At 55.3% G+C, this 18946-nt stretch overlaps 2 protein-coding genes across 5 annotated transcripts; both read left to right on the plus strand.

Moving 5' to 3' along the window:
• The first annotated feature begins 112 nt into the window (after positions 1–112).
• LINGO3 (leucine rich repeat and Ig domain containing 3) lies at positions 113–13745 on the plus strand. Of its 4 annotated transcripts, XM_032440963.1 has the most exons (4): positions 113–697; positions 1032–1178; positions 6992–7086; positions 11445–13745. In XM_032440963.1, the coding sequence occupies exon 4, from the start codon at positions 11479–11481 to the stop codon at positions 13294–13296; it is 1818 nt and encodes a 605-aa protein (XP_032296854.1). In that variant the 5' UTR covers positions 113–697; positions 1032–1178; positions 6992–7086; positions 11445–11478; the 3' UTR covers positions 13297–13745. The 4 variants fall into 4 exon arrangements, with proteins under 4 accessions (XP_032296854.1, XP_015742081.1, XP_015742082.1 ...); XM_015886595.2 differs by having other exon boundaries at positions 113–1178; XM_015886596.2 differs by lacking the exons at positions 113–697; positions 1032–1178 and adding an exon at positions 1482–1609.
• A 1949-nt stretch (positions 13746–15694) lies between these two features.
• Positions 15695–18681, plus strand: PEAK3 (PEAK family member 3). Its single transcript, XM_032441055.1, has 4 exons — positions 15695–15978; positions 16671–16798; positions 16909–17495; positions 17713–18681. Exons 1-4 carry the CDS (start codon positions 15851–15853, stop codon positions 18679–18681), a joined length of 1812 nt encoding a protein of 603 aa, XP_032296946.1. The 5' UTR covers positions 15695–15850.
• Positions 18682–18946: the final 265 nt, after the last annotated feature.

The following is an 18946-nucleotide window of genomic DNA, read 5'->3' on the forward strand; positions in this document are numbered from 1 at the left end:
CAGCCCCCCATCCACCTCCATGGATGCAGCAGTTTCCCCCCCATCCCTTGATTAATAACGGGGGGGGGGGGGATGCACTTTGACTGCTTGGTTTTGAAGTAATGCCTTAATGACTGGGCTCTAATTAGCCAGAATCACCTTTCCAGCCTGGGCAACCAAAACAAAACATGGGTTGCTTCATACACCTCCACAAGCCCCTTAAAAATGCATCTCCAGCTGAAGCAGCTGCATCTCACGCTCTGATTTTTCATCTTTTATTGCCCTCATCAACTGCTATTGTTTAAAGCGGCGCTGAGACTCCTTTGTGCCCGTATAAACCCTCCAAGTTTAGCTGCAGATCCAGGGATGAAACTCAAAGGGGAAAGCCTGAGAGCCTGTGTCTGTGCTGAGATGATAAACCCACGTCCTGGAGCAAACGGGCAGTGGGATGCAGCCAGAAATATCCACCAGCAGAAGCATTGGGCTGCAGCACAGCACAGAGAGTGGAAGCAGCACCAATAAAACACTCCAAGTGGGAGAGCTGTCAGCGTTTCTCCTGGCAGTGCATTGCACAAATAGGAGCAGAGCACCCGATAAGGTGGCTCAGGGCACCAGGCATTGCCTTGCTCCTCAGCCCCGCTGGCTGTTCCTCGTTGGTAAAATGGAGGATGTGTGCCAAGCGCTGCTCAAAAACCACTGTCAGATGGAGGGAATGTAGGTGAGGAGCTCGGGTGATGCTGGCTGTAATGCAACAGATCGAGGGCTTGAGGCTGTGTGCACTTCAGCCCTGTGAGCATGAGGAGCAGCCTGGTCCATGCACGGCTGAATGTGGCACAGCCACAATTCTGTGCTGGAAGGGAAATGAGCCCCGAGGAATTGGGAATTGGCCTCTGTCATCCTCAAAGCCTAATGAACCAACTCATCCCCGTTTGTGGGAGGCTTTAGCGGGATTGGAGACGAGCAGGGAGCTGGGGGGAGGGATGGTGAGCGCTGTCCCCACATGGGATGTAGGAGCTGGTGGGGAGCTGAGCCACGCTGCTGTCCTTTGGCAGAGCTCAATGCGAGGATGTGAAGGTGGGGGCCCCGGCTGGGCTGGGGGCTGCGCACCCCATTTGTCCCAGTTTTCCTATTGGATAGGAGAACAGCCACGTTGGTCCTCGTTCACCCGTATGGACGAAGCGTCTGGCACGGACAACGAGGTGGGTGCACCCGGATGGGGTGACACGGGGCATAGAGCTTAGAGCTGGCAAGAGGGGGTCCGAGCGGGGGGGGGGGGGGGGCACGACCCTTCTTGCAGTGCTCAAGAGCGAGGAATTAACGCTGTGTTCCCGCATCCCCTCCCGGGGCCGCGCACCCTCCCATCCCCTCCCCGCTCTATACCGGGGGGCGCGGGGGGCGGCGGCTCCGCACGGACGGACAGAGAGCGGAGAGAAGCACCGAGCGCCGCCCCACGGGCTGGGGGGGGTGCGGGGTGGGGGGGAAGAACCGGGCCGGGGTCCGACCCAGAGCTGCCGCCGCCGCCTCCGGAACCACCGCGCCGCCCCCGGGGCTGCGGCTGTGCCCGCAACAACGCCGCCGCCGCTCCCGCACCGCACCGCACCGTGGGCCGCCCGAGAGCCGGAACGGAGCGGTGAGTGCGGGGAGCGGGTGGGTCGGGGGCTGCACGTGGGGAGCGGGGGCAGCTGCTTATCCTCCCCACCCACCCCCCATCCCCGGGGCTGCTTGTGATGCCCAGTGCTGGGGAGGGGCACGGGGGTCTCGGTGCCCTCCGATGCGCGCAGAGCTGCAGGTGCAACCTCCAGCCCGAACGTGCTTCACTCCAGCCTCACCCCCAGCCTTTCTGCCGGGCTCCCGACCCGCAGTCCTCCCCACTGCTTTTTCTCCATCCCTTCTGGCACAAGGAAGGGTCTCCCCGTGCTCCCGTTGCCCCCCAGCCTTGCAGGTCCATACCCCAAGGCCCTGCTTGTCCCCCTCTCTCCGCATCCTCGATTTTAGGGCTAGGCGGATTCTCCTGTCAAAAATCCCAGGGTTGATTGATTTAAATGCAAATGTTACCGGGGTTGTGTTTCTCGGGGAAATGGAGCAGGCAGCAGTCACAGCACACAGCTCCTATCGCGTTCCAGAATAGCAGCTTCCTGCTCCAGACCCTGAGCACTCTTGTGCCAGTTTCCTAATCCACTCGCAAAGTGGATTGAGCTAAAACCCGACGAAAGATGCTCTAATTCCCACCGTGTTCGCTCGAGGGAGTGATTGCAGGAGAGCAGCTGCTCTGTAAATTCATGCCCAGCTTTAACCGGAGATGGGTGGTTTGTTGGTTTGGTTGGGGTTTTGGTTTTTTTTTTTTCCTTTTGGGAAGGAGGAAAGAGCAAACAGGAGGAGAGAGGATGACAGGAACAGGCAAAGCGCCTGCAAAATACCCGGAGCAGATCTGCTAGGCAGCTTCATGGCACCCCAAATGTGAGCCATGGGGCAAGCAAGGGATGTGAGATGGCCAGAAAGGAGCAACCTGGGCCCTCCTGAAGGCTCCTGCACCCTGCTCAGGTGCAGACCCTCCGTGGCTTAGCACCATGGTTGGGGATGCGATGCCCACAGGGTTGAGGAGTGAACCCCATCCTCTGCTCTGAGGGCTGTATGGAGCACTGTGAGGGCTGTATGCAGAGAGGAAAGTTCCTGCAAGCACCTCTCGCAACCAAACCACAAGGAATTTCTAAAAGCCAACAGGAAAAGCTGAGCTGGCCATCAGCTCACAGCTCCTCACTGTGATGTGTGCCTCCAAAGCCAGGGCAGAGCCTGTTGCTGGCCTTGCATGCAGAAATGCAGGCGATGAACCCCATGCTGACCCATGCATGCCATGCTGCACTGCCTGGCTGTGCCCATGCAACCACTGCAGCCAGCACAGAGCAATGCCTTCCAGCCCCATCTGCACCACAGGGCTCAGGGCTGTGCATCCCAAAGCTCTGCTCCAGCATCACACGGGATGGAGCCAGCATCCCCACATGGCAGAGGTGGCTACTGCTCCCGTGGGGCTCCTTGTGGCTTTTGGAGGATACAGAAATAACCCTGTGTGTATGGGATGCACTCAGCACTGAGCTCGAGGGTGATGCTCTCCAGCACAGCACTGCCATACAGTGAGGAAGCAGCCTGAGCACAGGGAGCAGCCGTGTTCCCAGCGACTCGGGCAAGCAGGAGGCAAGGCAGCTTGGAGTGAGAGCTTTCTGTGTTGGCTTTCTGGTTTCTTTTTACTTAAACATCAGCAAATTTAGCTTTTATTGTTATTATTAATTTATTTTTCTTCCTGGGAGAGGAGGTGGAGGAGGAGAGGAAAGCACTGAGTTCTGTTTCATGCCCTGAAGCTGTTTGGCATTGATGGCCCCAGGGTGGAAGTTGGCTTTGTGCAACAGGGTGAGCAGGGATGGCACTGGGGTCCCACTGTTGTCAGCTCATCCCATCCCATCCCATCCCATCCCATCCCATCCCATCCCATCCATCTCCTCCTATCCCATCCCACCCCAACCCACTGATCCCATCCCCATCTCATTCCATCCCACAGGGCACATCTCTACCCCAAGCACACAGAGGGATCTGGGTTCCTCCAGACACAACCAGCTGCTTTCTCATCCCCAAGCCTTTGCTGTAGCCCTGGAAATAAGGCTGGGAACACAGAGCACGTGGCTGAAAGTGTTTCGCGTGGGCAGCGGTAATTCCCATGCCGTCAGCTTGCTGTGCTGTGGGCAGCCCAGGCAGCACCAGCAGCATCTTCCCATCTCCACATTGCACATCTCTGCATGCAGGGCCAGGCAGGGCCATCCCTGAGCTCTCTCCCTGCTGTGTTCACCCCCTCAGGTGGTGCAGAAGATACATAGATATATATCCATGCCCCGTGCCTCAGTTTCCCCATCTGTAAAGAGGGAGAGTGATTGTAGGAGAGCAGCTGCTGGAGTTTCTCATGCTGCTGTGAGTTTGGTTGTGCTGTGCCCATCAGCCCCATCCCACTGTGCCCTCCCTCAACATCCCCAAACACACACACACACAGTGGGACCCAAACAGCTCTCCGGTGGGTTTGGGGTGCAGAACGGGCGCTTTCCATTCTATGGTTTTGCTTTTTCGGTTGGTTGGTTGAAGTCACATCTCTGCTCTTTTTCTTAAGCCTGAGCAGCTCGGACATGTAGTGCTGGAGCTCCTCGTTCAGCTCCTGACACGTCAGCCAAAATAGCAGCGGCCGCATACAGCCGGGGAGAGGGACAAGTGTTGCTGAGAATTAAAATGACAGATCCCAGTGTCACAGTCTCGGAGGGTTTTGTGCTTTATTAAGCAACAGTGAGTTCATGGGAAAGGACTTTCACCCGGAGCGCTGGTTGTGTTGATAAGAAAAGCAAACTGGGGGCTATCTTTAGGTTCAGCTGTATGACATGGGGTGGCGAGACGGGCATCCTCATAGCCCCACAGCATCCTCCAACCCCTCTGCGGCCTCATCCCAGGGGCTGAGCAACTGCTGTCGCTTGCAGCCAGCCATGAAAACATCCCCAAAAGGAGGAAATCCCACTGCTTCCATGGCAGGATGCTGGGAACCTTGGGCTGTAGCAGTGGGGCTGTGGGCAATGTGACCCCACTGTGTGGCTGTAGTGGTGCTGATGGTGCTCCAGTCTCTGCCTGGTGGTCCTGCAAGTGGTTCCCTCTTAGGTTTGGTTTCCCCTCAGATGTTGTTTTAATAGATTGCTGCCCTAGGGTCTCCCTCTGCCTGCCACCCCCTCCTATTAAAAATTCATCCTTCTGCCAGATACCGTTGCTACAGGAAGAGGGGGAGAAATAAAGGAGGAGGGTGAATATTTAATAGGAAGAACATTTTGCAGTGACTCTGTGCTTCTCCCCAGCTTTCCAACTACCTCCAAACCCCTTTACTCCAGTGCAGAGCATCGCCCTAATGACTGCAGCTCACTGCTTCCCACTTCCCAAGCCCAAATCCTGGAGCATGACCCTGGTAATTGAACACTAATTAAGGAGGGAAAACAAGCTGCACCCTGCATTTGCAATCCGCAGAAGTAACATAAATGAGATCTAAACGGTGACCTTTTTACTGAAGCAGGGGTGTTAACCAAGCATGACAAATGGAAGGGGAAAAAAAAAAAGGAAAAGACAAAACACTGCTGCATTTTGTAATCCCAGCTCCTCTGTGCACAGCTGTGGTGGGGACTTCGCTGTGTGGGGCTCAGCAAGTGGTGCTCGGGGCTGCAGGATGTCCCCATGCAGTGCTGGGGCTTTGCTATGTGCTGCTTCCTCCCACCCCTCACACCAACATCCCACAGCAGCTGGAAAACTCAGTCTGCACATTGTTTGCTGCTGCAGTCACAAATGCAGAAGGAGTTTGCCTTCGAGTTCTCTCTGGGTTGTAGGATTGGACTCGATGGTCCTTATGGGTCCCTTCCAACTCGGGTTATTGTAGCACCTCATCTCCTTCCCATCATCACTGACTGTGCCCCCCCCTCCCAGGGATGGTTTTCCAAACCCTTTCCTTTTTGCAGACTGCTCCTCTTTTTGCAGGCACATCACTAAGACAAATGAGCTGATTCCTCCAAACAAACTCACATCCCCCCCATCGCCCCCGCATTGGGTCGGTGCTGTCATGCATTTCTCCAGAAGGGAAAGGTCAGCCTGCAGCCCGGCCAGCTGGGAGCCCTGACATTAATTACACTAATGAGGGAAAGGCTCCGGCTCATTGCTCTGTGCTCCTGGCTGCAGTGCCATGGGGACAGAGGGACCAGGGCTGGATTTTGGGGTTCCTGCAGCATTCTGAGTGCTCTGCGTGCTGGTTTTGCTGCAGGTTTGCAGGCTCTGCATAGGGACAGTGAGCCCCAGGGTGACAGTGATGAGGGGCAGTTGGTGCATGGGAAGGGACCCATTCCATGGGGATTAAAATGCAGACACACACACACACATAAAAAAAACCCTGAAGTAACCTGAACCGGAGGTTGCTAAGTGACGTAAGAGTAACCAAAAATAAATGCCAAGAGCATCAGTTGAGACCCTCATCACTCAGATGTGTGGGAGCAGCAGGCTCTGTAATGGAGGCAGGGGGTTAAGGCCATTGCTTTCTTCTTCACCGGTGGGGTTTTGCTTATCAATGAGCACTTAGGGTTAAGGATAGGCATTAGGGCTTTAGGGTTACTGTTAGGGCCAGGATTTTAGCATTAGAGGGTTATGCTTAGGGCTTTGTTGTTAGGGTTGGAGTTAGTTTTAGGGTTAGGGCTTTGGGGTTAGGGTTAGAGTGGCTCACAGGAGGCTGCAGGGCACAGCCACTGTCCTCACCTCAGCTCTAGTGATCTGTTAGCTGGAAAGAGCTCTATTTCCACTCAAAGGGAGTTCTTAAATCCCCTCTTGCTTAATTACTAGCAAATTAAACTTGATCTTCCCTGAGGTTGATGCCCCATGCCAAGAATGGGGTTGGGAATGCTATGCCCCAAGGGGCAGAGACCCAAGCAAGGGTCACAGGTTTGGATGCTGTATGGGAAATCACAGCTTGAACCTCTGATTAATCAGCTGAGGCAAGTGTTGGGTCAGCTGTGGGAGCACAGGTGAGAGTAATGGAGCTGTGCTCCTGGAAGGGGTGGACTTTGACTCCACCTCCTCTAAGACCTCATTTAAGGGCTGACCACCACTGAGGCAGCATCTCTTGGAGATTGTTCCCCAATGGAGGCTGCTTCAGCTTTCTGGTCAAGGCATCAATATTGGTGAGTTTTGCTTTGCTAATAACCTTTGACTATCTACCATCATCTTTGTTAACATCTTTATATTAGCCTCCCTTACAGATGCCCATCTGCTTGTCAGATCTTCCTATGTGATTACATGCATATGTATAACGAGGGGAGGTACAACAGCCGGCTCGCACATTGGGGTGGAGCAAAGCTAAGTCTGCTCCCCCTCTCTGGGATGTGACTGCGCTTTGGCCTTCGGGTGTATCTGTTTGGGATGCTGTAGGAGAGGATTCATGCTGTTTTCCCTGTGCTATTTTACCCAGAGGAGCGGGCTCTGGCCGTGCTGCACACTTCACCATGTAAACCTGCCCAGCCTCGCAGATGCCAGCTGTCAGTGCAGCCCTGGACCTGCAGAACGGTGAGTACGGGGGGTCTATTGGTGGGGGATTGGGCTCTGGGTGCTCCTCGTGGCATTGGTTCTGCACCACTGGGAGTTCAGTGCTGCTGCGTCCAGGTTTATTCTATAGAATGGCTGAGAAATCTCTGCCCATTGCCCCAAGTGGAGAGCTCGGGGTTTTGGGAGCCTTTTTGGGACTGTAGATGGGAATGGTGTTGCTCTCCTGCTCCCACAGCCATAGCTGATGCCCTGAAGCTGCCAATCTGGGGACCAACGCCAGCATCTCATGCTCCAAATGTCCTCATTCTCTGCAGCTCCCGGCATGGAGGAGCCATTGGGGCAGCACAGTGGGAGCCCCCGGGCTGCTCTGCTTTTGGGTGCAGGGCTGTATCCTCTGGAAAAGCAAATCTGTACTGCTTCCTACCCAGGTCTGCTGCATCCATCCACCCACCTGGCTGCCTGGACCAGTGTGGGTTTGAGATCTGCTCTGCATAGGACTGAGACGATGTCCCCAGCCCCCAGTCTGCCTCCCCTTATTAAAGCAAGGCTGGTTGGGTCTAGGTTGCAATATACACCCCTGCCTGGCAGGATGAGGATATGCATTGCAATGTTGAGTGTTATTTCCCCCCTCAGTGGCATTTTACTCTTTGCTCGCTGCTCCCATGATCATCACCGGGATGGCGATAGCATTTCAAACACAGCAGCTGTAGACGTGCCTTAAAAAAGGCATCCAGCCCCAGACTGATGCTGAGCAGAGCTGAAGGGCAGACGGATCGCAGTGCCCTATGGGGACCTCTGCCCTGAGTGGGTTTTTCCAGCAGGATGGGTGCAGTGGATCAGCAGCTGCTGCCCCTCTGTGCCCACTGACTTGTTTTCCCATGGAAAGCAGAGCGGTCCTGACGGGCTCAGGCTGTTTTCCACCCATGGCTGACTTTCCACCCTGTCTTCAGAGCAGACATCTGTCTGTCCGGCTGCCTTGTCAGTCTGTTCCTCCTGCCCATAAATCCATCTGTCTGCTCAAATCAGAGCTTTGGCAATGATGCAGTGCCCGTGGGGGGCAGTTGGCCCCATATAGCCCTGCCCAGGTCCTGTAGCATCCCAAGGACCTTATGCCAGTATCCATCCCTCAGGTGTTGATCTGGGGGGGACTTCTGTGCCCCTTAATCATCCTTGTTGGCTGCATTAGGAACAGCACCTCACACTGCATGGGGTGCTGCCAGGTGAGGAATGCAGAGGTTTCACCAACCCAGCGATCCCAGCTTGGGAGCCTGAGCTTAAAGCACAGCCCCATCCAGTTGAATGGAAGTGCTGGACCAAACTGGAGCATTCCTGGGGCAGCGGCAGTAAAATCCTCAGCACCCGGAGCCTGTACCCACCCAGGGTGAGTGTGGGGGCTCCTCATGCCCCTGAGCAGCATCATTAATCAGCTCTCTGAAAGGTGGATAATTACAGCGTATGCTGTTCTGAAATGGTTATTAATCATCCTGCTCCCGCACTTCATTTATCACAAAGCTGCCTGGCTTAGAGGGAAGGCACAGGGTCCCCTCCCTGGGTGGCTGGTGATGAGGTGGCAGAGTGGTCTGGGTGCTGCATTGGGTGATGTGTCTGCAGGAGGTGGGTGGCAGCAGGAGGTGGTTCCTGTCACCATCCCCAGCACAGCCTGGGGATCCCATGCTTGGAGATCCAGCGAGCCACCCCTCCATGCAAATCCATCTGAGTGTGCTGTGCCAGTTGCAATGAGCAGACCATTAAGTTTTGGGGAAATAACCACAGAAAGCCACAGGGATACAGGCTTCTGCAAGTTAAAACTCCTTGCACAGCAGAAACTCACTGGGAGAGCCTCAATGATAACCTGGGGTACTACCTGGGCCCCCACTACTCCCCCATTTCTCCCCTTCCAAAGCCTTGGAGAGCAATGAAGACACTCATGATGGAATACCAACCACCTGCACCCGCTGCAGTGACCTTTTGGAAACGTTGTACTTTGTGGTCGTATGGAAATGTCTTCTCTCCAGAGAGCATCTTGCAGAGATAGAGATTCAGACGTGATGTCTATCAAGAAGAGGAGCAGATTGCGGCCAATCTGTGGCTGCCTGCACGGTGTTGCCTGGGCCACGCGCTCAACAATCATAAGGTTGTCTCTAAAAATAAGCGGTGCCTTCTTTGGGGCTGTCTCCTTGGTGTTGGGAATCCTTCATTCTGGGGCCTTGCAGCCGTTGCGAGGGTTGGGGGTTTCCACGTGGTGGTGAGCAGAGCCTGGAAATGAAGTGACCCAGTAAATCTGTTGGGATGCATGGAGATGGAAGCGCTTGATTCCCAGCAGCCCCTGATGGGATTAGGAATAACTCCATTTGGTAATTCTCCATCTCAGCTCTGCTGATTGATTTTCTTCCTTTCTGCATTCAGCTCGCCCCGTTTCAGCTGGATGGTTCTTGTGCTGGTGTTGCTAATTGCCTGATGGCCAGAGCATCATCAGGGCGGTGCAGGGAGGCTGCTGGCCTCACGTCACCCCCAGGTCTCTGTCTCTGTTCTCCTCTCACCTCCTGTGCTCCTGCCATCAGCTGCTCTGATTCTGCACCCCAGATCAGGTGGAGGAGCTAGGTAGACCAAGAGCCTGTGACCATCAGGTGCCTTGTTGAAGCCCAGAGAGGTTGTGAATGCCCCATCCATCCCTGGAGGTGTTCAAGGCCAGGTTGGATGGGGACCTGGGCAACCTGATCTAGTATTAGGTATAGAGGTTGGAGGCTCTGCATGCAGCGGGGGGGGGGCTGGAAATTTGTGATGCAGTCTGAGCCATTCTGTGTTCTTTGAAGCCACCAGGGGTGGCTCTGCTTAATATCTCAATCATCTGGAGGAGACTGAGTGGCACTAAGTGGGGAGGGAGTGTCAATCTGCCTGAGGGAAGGATCAATCCCTATGGAGGATCGCTGGGATGAGGCCAATGGGATGATATTCCACAAGACCAAGTGCTGAGTCCCAAATTTTGGTCCCAAAAGCCCTATGCAGTGCTGCAGGTGTGGGGCTGAGCAGCAAAGATGTGAGTTGGCAGCTGTGGGTGCTGCTGGGCATAGGGCTGGGACTCCCTTGGGTGCTGCTAAAGCACAGTCTGAGGAGGAAAATGGCTTTGAGCAGCAGTCTCTGAGGGCAGCCCCAGTGGGACCATTCTGCGAGCAGATGCAAGAATAAAACAAGACATTGCTTCTGCTGAAGTGGTTGTACTTGCATGTTGTCAAAGCAGGGGAGCCTAGAAATGTCAAGACTGGCTTGTTTTCTGGTCTTTATTCAGAAAAGGAGAGACCTGAGAGCTGAGGAGCCACCTCTGCACAGCTCTGCAGCACTGCTCAGCTGCTCCATCACTGCTCCATGGCCATGCTGCAGCCTGGGCTGTCTTGGCTCTGCTCCCCAGCCCAGCAAGCAGCAGGCGTGTTATTTTTAAAAACAAATTAAACGCAATGAGCAGCCTCTATCTAGGCCTTCAAGTTGAATCTTAATTGGCCTCGCTCCCCAGAGGCCAGGCAAGCCCCGGAGATGGTGATGCTACGGCAGTAATGAGCTATTAATAACCCATAGTGACTTCTCCTGCAGGTTGTGTCTGGGTGCATCCTTCCCAGGTTGAGGAGAGGAGGAAAAGAGCCACTCAGACCACAAGGGTGAAGTCAAAGTGTGAGCACGCAGCTCCTCATGGATCCCAAAAGCAATAGGAATGCATGGCTAGGAAGTGGGGAAAGCAGTGGGATCTGTGATCCCACCCTCCATAGGGCCCTACTTAGCACCGCACAGCCCCATGCTGATGCCTTGTGGATGATGGTGATTCTTTCCCTCCTGGTTCAGAGAGACAGGGAAGCATGGCGAAATTAAGACATGTAAAAAGAAGTCTTTAAAAGATAATCTCCCATGGCTCCTAAATTGCACTGAGCAATGGGTTTACTGCTGGAGAATTGCTTGGCTTGTATAATAGGATCAGGGCTGGAAATTATCCACAGAGATGGCATCCTTCCCCACGCTGTGGGCACAAAGAGGATTGGGAACCTCCCTGTGCAAAGGCTGGATCCTGTAGCATTCCAGAAGCAGCCCACAGCACTCTGTCCAATCTGATTAATTAGGTTAATGACAGATCTTTGTTTGGGAAAGGTGGTTGATGAGCTTTGCAGCAGCACTGGGATCTCTGGCAGATTTGGAGCAAAGGAGGGAAGTGTTTGCAGTTAGTTTGGTCCCCAGGCCACAAGAAGAGGTCAATGATGTTTCCTGCAAGGTGAGAACCTTCTCAGGGCCATGGACCATGGTTTGGGGTACTCCAAAGGAGGAGTTTTTCAGCTGTAACTCACAGCCCAGTGATCTCAATAGAACTTGCTGCTCACAGCTCTCTTTTTCCTTTCCAGGTGTATGGGAGAATGGTAGAGAGCCCGTAAGACCATGCTCTACACCATGACATGTTGGCTCCCGGTCCTGGTCCTCCACCTGGTCCTCCTGAGCCCACTGCAGGTGGCAGCCTGCCCTGCTCGCTGCGAGTGTGCCCCGCAGATCAAGTCAGTGGTGTGTCACCGCAAGCGGCTCACTGCCATCCCCGAGGGCATCCCCACCGAGACCAAGATCCTGGAGCTCAACAAGAACCGCATCCGCTGCCTGAACCCAGGGGATCTCTCCCCATACCCCTTGTTGGAGGAGCTGGACTTCAGCGAGAACATCATCACCAATGTGGAGCCAGGAGCCTTCAGCAACTTGTTCAACCTGCAGACTCTGAGGCTGAGGGGGAACCAGCTCAAGCTCATCCCCCCGGGGGTCTTCACCAAGCTGACCAACCTCACCCTTCTGGACATCAGCGAGAACAAACTCGTTATCCTTTTGGACTACATGTTCCAGGACCTAAGGAACCTGAAGAGCCTGGAGGTGGGTGATAACGACCTGGTGTACATCTCCCAACGCGCCTTCTCGGGGCTGCTCGGCCTGGAGCAACTGACCATTGAGAAGTGCAACCTGACCTCCATCTCAGCCGAATCACTCTCCTACCTCCAGAACCTCGAGGTGCTGCGGCTCCGGCACCTCAGCATCTCTGCACTGGAGGAGCAGAACTTCAAGAAGCTCTACAACCTCCTGCAGCTGGAAATTGACAACTGGCCGCTGCTGGAAGACATCTCACCCACCAGCTTCCAAGGTCTGAACCTCACCTCGCTCTCCATCACCTACACCAACATCACAGCCGTGCCCACTGCTGCCTTGAGGAACCTGGTGTACCTCCGCTACCTAAACCTGTCCTACAACCCCATTAGCACTGTGCTGAAGGGCTCCTTTAAAGACCTCATCCGGCTCCAGGAGCTGCATATCGTGGGTGCTCTCTTGGTGTCCGTGGAGCCGCAGGCTTTCTCTGGTCTGAGACAAATCCGTCTGCTCAACCTCTCCAGCAACTTTCTCTCCACGTTGGAGGAGAGCACCTTCCACTCTGTGAACACACTGGAGACCCTGAGGGTGGACAGGAACCCCCTGGCCTGTGACTGCCGCCTCCTCTGGATCCTACAGCGACGGAAGACGCTCAACTTTGATGGCCAACAGCCCATGTGCTCCACACCTCCCGAAATCCAGGGAAACGCTCTTCGTGACTTCCCCGACTCCGTGCTCTTTGAGTACTTCACCTGCCAGAAACCCAAGATCAGGGATCGGAAGCTGCAGCACGTGACGGCCCGTGAAGGGCAGTCCGTGTCCTTCCTATGCCGGGCGGATGGGGAGCCGGAGCCCTCCATCGTCTGGGTGTCCCCTCAGCACCGCATGATCACCACGCGCAGCATGGGGAGAGCAACCGTACTGCCAGGGGGCACCCTGGAGATCCGCTTTGCCCAAGTGCAGGACAGTGGTACCTATATCTGTATTGCCAGCAATGCAGGGGGCAACGACACCTATTTTGCTACTCTGACGGTCAAGGGACACCCAAACGATGGCTCCTCCAATGCCAACCGGACTTTGTACCTCAATGAGTTCAATGACACCTACCACAACGACACGCAGGTCTTCTTGAAGTTCACGCTGGATCTCAAGACCATCCTGGTGTCCACGGCCATGGGCTGCATCACCTTCCTCGGTGTGGTCCTCTTTTGCTTCCTGCTCCTCTTCGTCTGGAGCCGGGGCCGAGGGCAGCACAAGAACAATTTCTCAGTGGAGTATTCCTTCCGGAAGGTGGATGGACCCACCACCACCACAGGCCAAGGAGGAGCCAGGAAGTTCAACATGAAGATGATCTGAGCCTCTCCAAAGGAGAACCATTGGCTGCAGCCTGGCCCCAGGCACAGCTGTGGCACAATGGGGCCAGGGGGGGGCATGGGGGCATCAATGATGTCTTGGGGCATCAACAGGGCCAGCACCGCTGTCAGGGACCGAGGGCTGTTGGACTGGATGATCTTGGAGGTCTTTTCAGACCTTAATGATTCTGTGTTTAGATAACCCAGCTGGCCCCAGCCCCTCCGTTACCCCACACATGGCCCAAGGACCATCCCAGCTCCCGATGTAGCTGATGTTTTTGCTACCATCTATGCATTTCTCAATGAGATCAGCAGCGTTTCGGCCTGGGAAAACAAAATGAAACAAAACAGAAAACAACAACTTTTCTTCCCCCTTTTTTCCCTTTCTGGTTTTTGTTCTGTTTTTAAGAGACTTAAGAAAACTTTGTCGGTGTTGTTTATGGTTGTTCTCTTCTGGTTTTTGTTCTTTTTTTCCCTCTGACCCTTTTTTAAATGATTTCCAAAAGAAAAGTCTTCCGGTGTAACACAGGACTGGGGAGCAGTACGGGGGTGTCCCCCAACCCCTCCCTGGGCACAGCCAGACCCCGAGGTATGGCCACACCATGGGACCTTCACCTGGGTGACTCCAGCATGGGGCAGCTCAACCATGTGGGCTGGGGATGCTCCTGCACAAGCAATAATGATCAGCACCTGTGCAGGTCAGTGCTGGGGTGTGAGAGAGGAGAGAGGGAAAAGAAGGGTTGGAGCTGAGGAACCAATGGGAGAAGGAACCCCAGAGGAAGGGTTCTGGATGGTGCTGCTGCAGCTGGAAGGTGTAGGTGCATGCACAGCACCCATCCAGGTTCCTCCACTGCTCATTTCCCCTCTTGCCATTGCAGCTGTACTCCAGCAGCTCCTGTTCACCATGGGGAGCCCCCCCATGGTCCTACTGTCCCTTCTTTTTGGGAACACACCCAAGATCCCGATTCCTGCTGGATTTAATGGCATCTCCAGACCTTTGGGGCTGTGTTTTGGGCACAAAGCCCCCCTAGGCTGCTCCCACACCTTTCCCTTCCCATGTTATAGAAGTGTGATGGGAACATCCATCTTACCCCGTCATCCTTCCATGGGTCCCATCGCATGCCAGGTGCCCCCAGTGCTCCCTACACTGTGCATGCTGCCTCATGTCGGGGTCCCCCCCATGTCACCCCACTCAGTGTCAGGACTGACTTGGTTTTTGTTTTTTCCTTTTCTTCCCCATGTGCCTCGAGTATCGGACAGCCACTCATGCACCGTGCACAGGATCCATGCCATGGCCTCCAGCAGAAGGGCTTGGGCAACACCCAGAGCTCAATTAGGAGCAAACACAGAGCCCAGGGCACTGGGGTGGGATTACCATGCAGGGGGTGAGGGCCCCGGTGGGGTCAGGAGTGGGGGATTTGGGCTTTACCACTGAGCACCACTGCCAGCCCTGTGAACCCCATAATAAACGATGTTAAAACAACTTTCAGAGGGGACCGAAGTGCATATTATTAATAACTAATAAATGATTAATGCGCATGTGTTAACAAGCTGCCACTGCTATTAATCTGTTATTAATTATTAAGGGAGTATTTGTAAGTATGCCCTGAAGCTGACAGGTGCAAAGCTTTGCAGCCACCCTCTAGCTTGCATGGACCTGGGGTAGGGGGTGGTTAAAGGGATTCACACTGTTCCCATGGGGCACCTGGATGTCCCCAGTGTCCCTTGCCCAATTGGTTGGGGACCAATCCACTTTGTATCCCCAGCACTGGGGCTGCTGAGCATCCTGAAACGCAGCCTAAAACACCCTGATCCTGGGTTTGTGCCACCCCACAGTCCTGGTTCTCCCAGTATGGGACTGGGATGGGCACTGCGGGCAGTGAAGCAAAGCAATGCCTCCATCTGCTGGAGGAAAGGGCTCTGGGTGGCTCCCAGCTGCCTCCCCCCCAAACCCAAAACCATGTACCCAGCAGGGATTTGAGGATGCTTTTGGGGTGCCTCCAGCACAGTGGTGGCCCTGTTTAGAAGCTGTCCCTTAGCTCTGCAGCTGGCCAGGGCAGGAGCACAAAACTGGGCTTTTTCAGTCATTTTCTGCACAGAAGAAAAAAAAAAGGCATATCCAGAGAGATGCCTACCCCTTCCCTTCCCTTCCCTTCCCTTCCCTTCCCTTCCCTTCCCTTCCCTTCCCTTCCCTTCCCTTCCCTTCCCTTCCCTTCCCTTCCCTTCCCTTCCCTTCCCTTCCCTTCCCTTGACTCTTTCCCTTCCCTCTTTCCTTTCCCTTCCCTTCCATTTCCCCTTCCGTTTCTCTAACACAAAACTTGTTACCTTTCCTCTCTGCAAACCCACATCTTGCACAAAGGAGGAACACAAAGAGTATCCGAGCAGCAGGGATGAAGCAAACCCATTGCAACAACCTGCAGCGGTCAGTGCACACTGCTGAGTGCAATCGGTGCCCCCGGAGCACCCCGGGGAGCAACACTGAGCCTCGAGCTTCCTTTAAGCTCACGTAGACATTGGTGAATGCATTTTGAAAGCACATCATCCTGCAAGTAGAAGCCATGGCCAGCGCAGGTGGAGCACAGGATGGGGTTTGGGAGCATTTGCTGAGCCCAGGGAGCCCCCAGCAGAGCCGGGATATGAGAATGGAGCCCAGCAGGCCCCCACCGCTGCCAGGGAAAGCTCGGAGGTAACAAACTGCTCTGCAAACATCTCCCCAAGTGCAGCTGCACCCGCTTCGAATGCTCCAGCATAAAGCGTTGCACCGCAGTGAGACCTGCGGTTGCAGCAGGGTAATATCGTTCCCTGGGGGGAGGGAGGTGAATCTGGGCTGAAGTCTGATGGTGTTGGGAGCAGAAAATGGTGGGTTTCAGGAAAGTCGGTGTTGTTTCAGTACTGCTCGTAGAAGCAGGGTTGGACGTGCAGGTTTGCACCGAGTCTGGCCAGAACAGGGAAGTGCAGCCCCATGGGTGGCCCCTTCTTGCTGCTCCCCATCCCCGCTCAGTGTTTGTGTGCTCCCCTTCTCGTGCATAGATCTCTGGATCCCTCACACTCCATCCCTGCTTGGGCTGGGAGGGAGGTTTTCCTGCTCTTACCCCATACACCCCCCCATCCATCATCCACCAAGCAGGGATCAGCAGGGCAGACCTGGGGTGCCCCCCATCCTTCTGCAAACACACACAACCAGGCACAAAGCCCACAGCAGCTTCCACCAGCAGAACAGGGGCTGCAGTCACAGGCAGCCCAACCTCCCTGTTTTTCACCCCAAAACAAGGCAGACACGGCCTCCCTACCCACTGCTTCCCCTTTTTCTTGACTCTCTGGAGCTGACAGCGGAAGCCCCTGGGGGGGGGGCATGCACTGACTCCCAGCTCTGTGCAGGGCCATGGCACGAGCCCGCTGTGCCAGCCTGGACCTGGGGGGCTCTATGGTGAACATGCCCCTATTGGACACCCTGGAGGAGCACCCACCTCAGACCCCAACCTCAGACCTCATCTACAGCAACGTGGGTGAGTGACAGCCCGGCATCCAGCCAGGGGGGTGGGAGAGGGGGCTCAGCACTGGGTGCTGTGTGTCTTTGAGGGGAATAACATGGGGTGAATAATTCCTCTCTCTGCAGGAGAGCTGCGCGCCCACCTCGTCCCCACCAAGGCCAGCCGAGGGGATGGAGCCAGGAGAGCCCCCCCACAGCCCGGCCACGACCCCCTGCCTCCCCCCTTGCCCCAAAAGCAGCTTCAGAGAGCTGAGTCCCTCCCTGAGCAGGGCACATGGAAGCCCTATGGCCGAGACCCCCAGCCACAGCTCAGCAGCTCTTGGTCTCAACACAAAGATGGGGCACCCAAAAAGCCCCTGACCAAGTCACATAGCCTGGGGGAGACCCGGGGGGTGTTTCTGATGCCCAACCCGGCAGATCTGACATTTAGAACAGGGGATGCAGTGCTAAGCCCGATCCTGCAGGGTCTGGAGGACCGGACAGGGCTGTGCGACCTCATGGTGGGCTGTCATGCTGCTGGCCTGACCCGGCTGTGTGCCCGTGCTATGGAGGGGCTAATGGGGTCCTGGGAGGGGCTGCAGACTAAGCTGGCAGGGCAAGGCTGGGCTGCACTCAACGTGCTGCAGGGGGAGCCGTGCTGCCAGAGCGGGGATGCCTGGTATTACCGTGTGGGGGTCACCTTTAGGAATGAACAGCTGGAGCTCGCAGCCAAGGTAAGGGGGATTGGGGGCAGCAGGAGCCCCAATGGGTGGGTGGGCAAGATGGATGGCATTTGGGTGGTTCCTCTTTGGTGCTCACCACCCTCACTTCTTTCTCATATCCAACCTGATTTCTTGCTCCAAGCTGCTTCAGCACGCACCAAGAGGTGCAGGGGAGCACTATGCATGGGTAGGAGCTGCACATCTGCCCCTGCCCCATCTCTCCTTGCAGGTCCTCAAGCCAGGCTGCTGCACCAAAGAAATAGAGAGCTCCCTTGGATCACACTGCAGCATCCAGCGCATCATCAGCCGCTTCACTGACCGTCTCCCAGGGGCATTGGTCCTCCCAGGTCACCCCAGCAAACAGGGACTGTCCCCAGGCTGCCCTGCTGTTCCCCGTGTCCTGCAGGTCCTCCTGTCTCCAGATGTGCCCTACCAGACCCTGGCGGGGTTTGTGGAGAGCTCCCATGCACTGCATAGGAGCAGCCCTGGGCACTATGAACGCCTGGCATGTCTGCTCCTCCTGCAGCTGTGCACGGGGCTGGAGCACCTCAGGGTGCAGAATATGGGGCAGGGTGATATCTGCCCTGAGAACCTGTTGTTGGTGCAGTGCCCACGTCCCTATGACAGCCAGCAGGACAAGGAGGGATCCGTGGGGCTGTCCCTTCCAAGGCTGCTCATCAGCAACTTCTTCAAGGTGAAAGACAAGACCAGACCTTGTTCCACCAGCCAAGAGTGGGACTGGACCAAAGGGTCTGCTGCTCTCACCACCCCGATGGCAGATGAGCTGAACGTTGGCATGTTGATCTATAAGATACTGCACGTGGATATCTCTCTGGAAAATGCTTTGGATCTGAGAAGCGATCAGCTTCCTGCAATCCCCTCCCTGTCCATCTATTCCACGGGACTCAAGCATTTGGCCACTCTGCTTCTCCACCGAGATCCATGCAAGAGGGTCTCCATCAGGGAAGCCAGGCACATCCTGCAGGTCCTGCTCTGGGGGCCTCGCCAGGAGCTATTTGCTAAGAGCAGGAAGACGCTGGTCCTGCTGCAGAGCTGGTTGGAGATGAAGAGGGCTCTGCTGCTGCTAAAGCTGGCCGAGGGGAGCCCTGGCCTCGAGGAGTGGCTGTGCTGCCAGTACTTTGTGGAGGCCACCGAGCACATGCTCTACCAGGTCACCCAGACTCTTTACACGCCATAAAGACCAACCTGCCCAGGTTTCCCAAAGCCAAGAGCCCATGGAGGCTCCAGCTCTTACCTCCCCAACTAAAGCTGGTCCTGGAAGTTCATTTCCAAATCTGAAACCGTTCTCATACAGCACATAAACAAACCAAACTCTCAGTGCAGTACCTTGGCTGCCACGATGCAGATGTGGTTTTGCATCCTCAGCTGATTTTGGTTCAGTGCTTTGAGTTCTCAGAGCCTCTCAGCAAAGACAGCTGGATGGAAGGCACAGGATGAAGCAC

The sequence above is a fragment of the Coturnix japonica genome, chromosome 28 (genome assembly GCF_001577835.2).
Source record: "Coturnix japonica isolate 7356 chromosome 28, Coturnix japonica 2.1, whole genome shotgun sequence".
NCBI lineage: Eukaryota > Metazoa > Chordata > Aves > Galliformes > Phasianidae > Coturnix > Coturnix japonica.

Bases quoted from the DNA above. Each gene is read 5' to 3' on its own strand.
- PEAK3 (XM_032441055.1), top strand. From the start codon at position 15,851: ATGGCCAGCGCAGGTGGAGCACAGGATGGGGTTTGGGAGCATTTGCTG. The intron at 15,979-16,670 runs GTAACAAACTGC...AGCTCTGTGCAG, and splicing joins CTGCCAGGGAAAGCTCGGAG to GGCCATGGCACGAGCCCGCT. The intron at 17,496-17,712 runs GTAAGGGGGATT...CTCTCCTTGCAG, and splicing joins AGCTGGAGCTCGCAGCCAAG to GTCCTCAAGCCAGGCTGCTG.
- LINGO3 (XM_015886595.2), top strand. From the start codon at position 11,479: ATGCTCTACACCATGACATGTTGGCTCCCGGTCCTGGTCCTCCACCTG.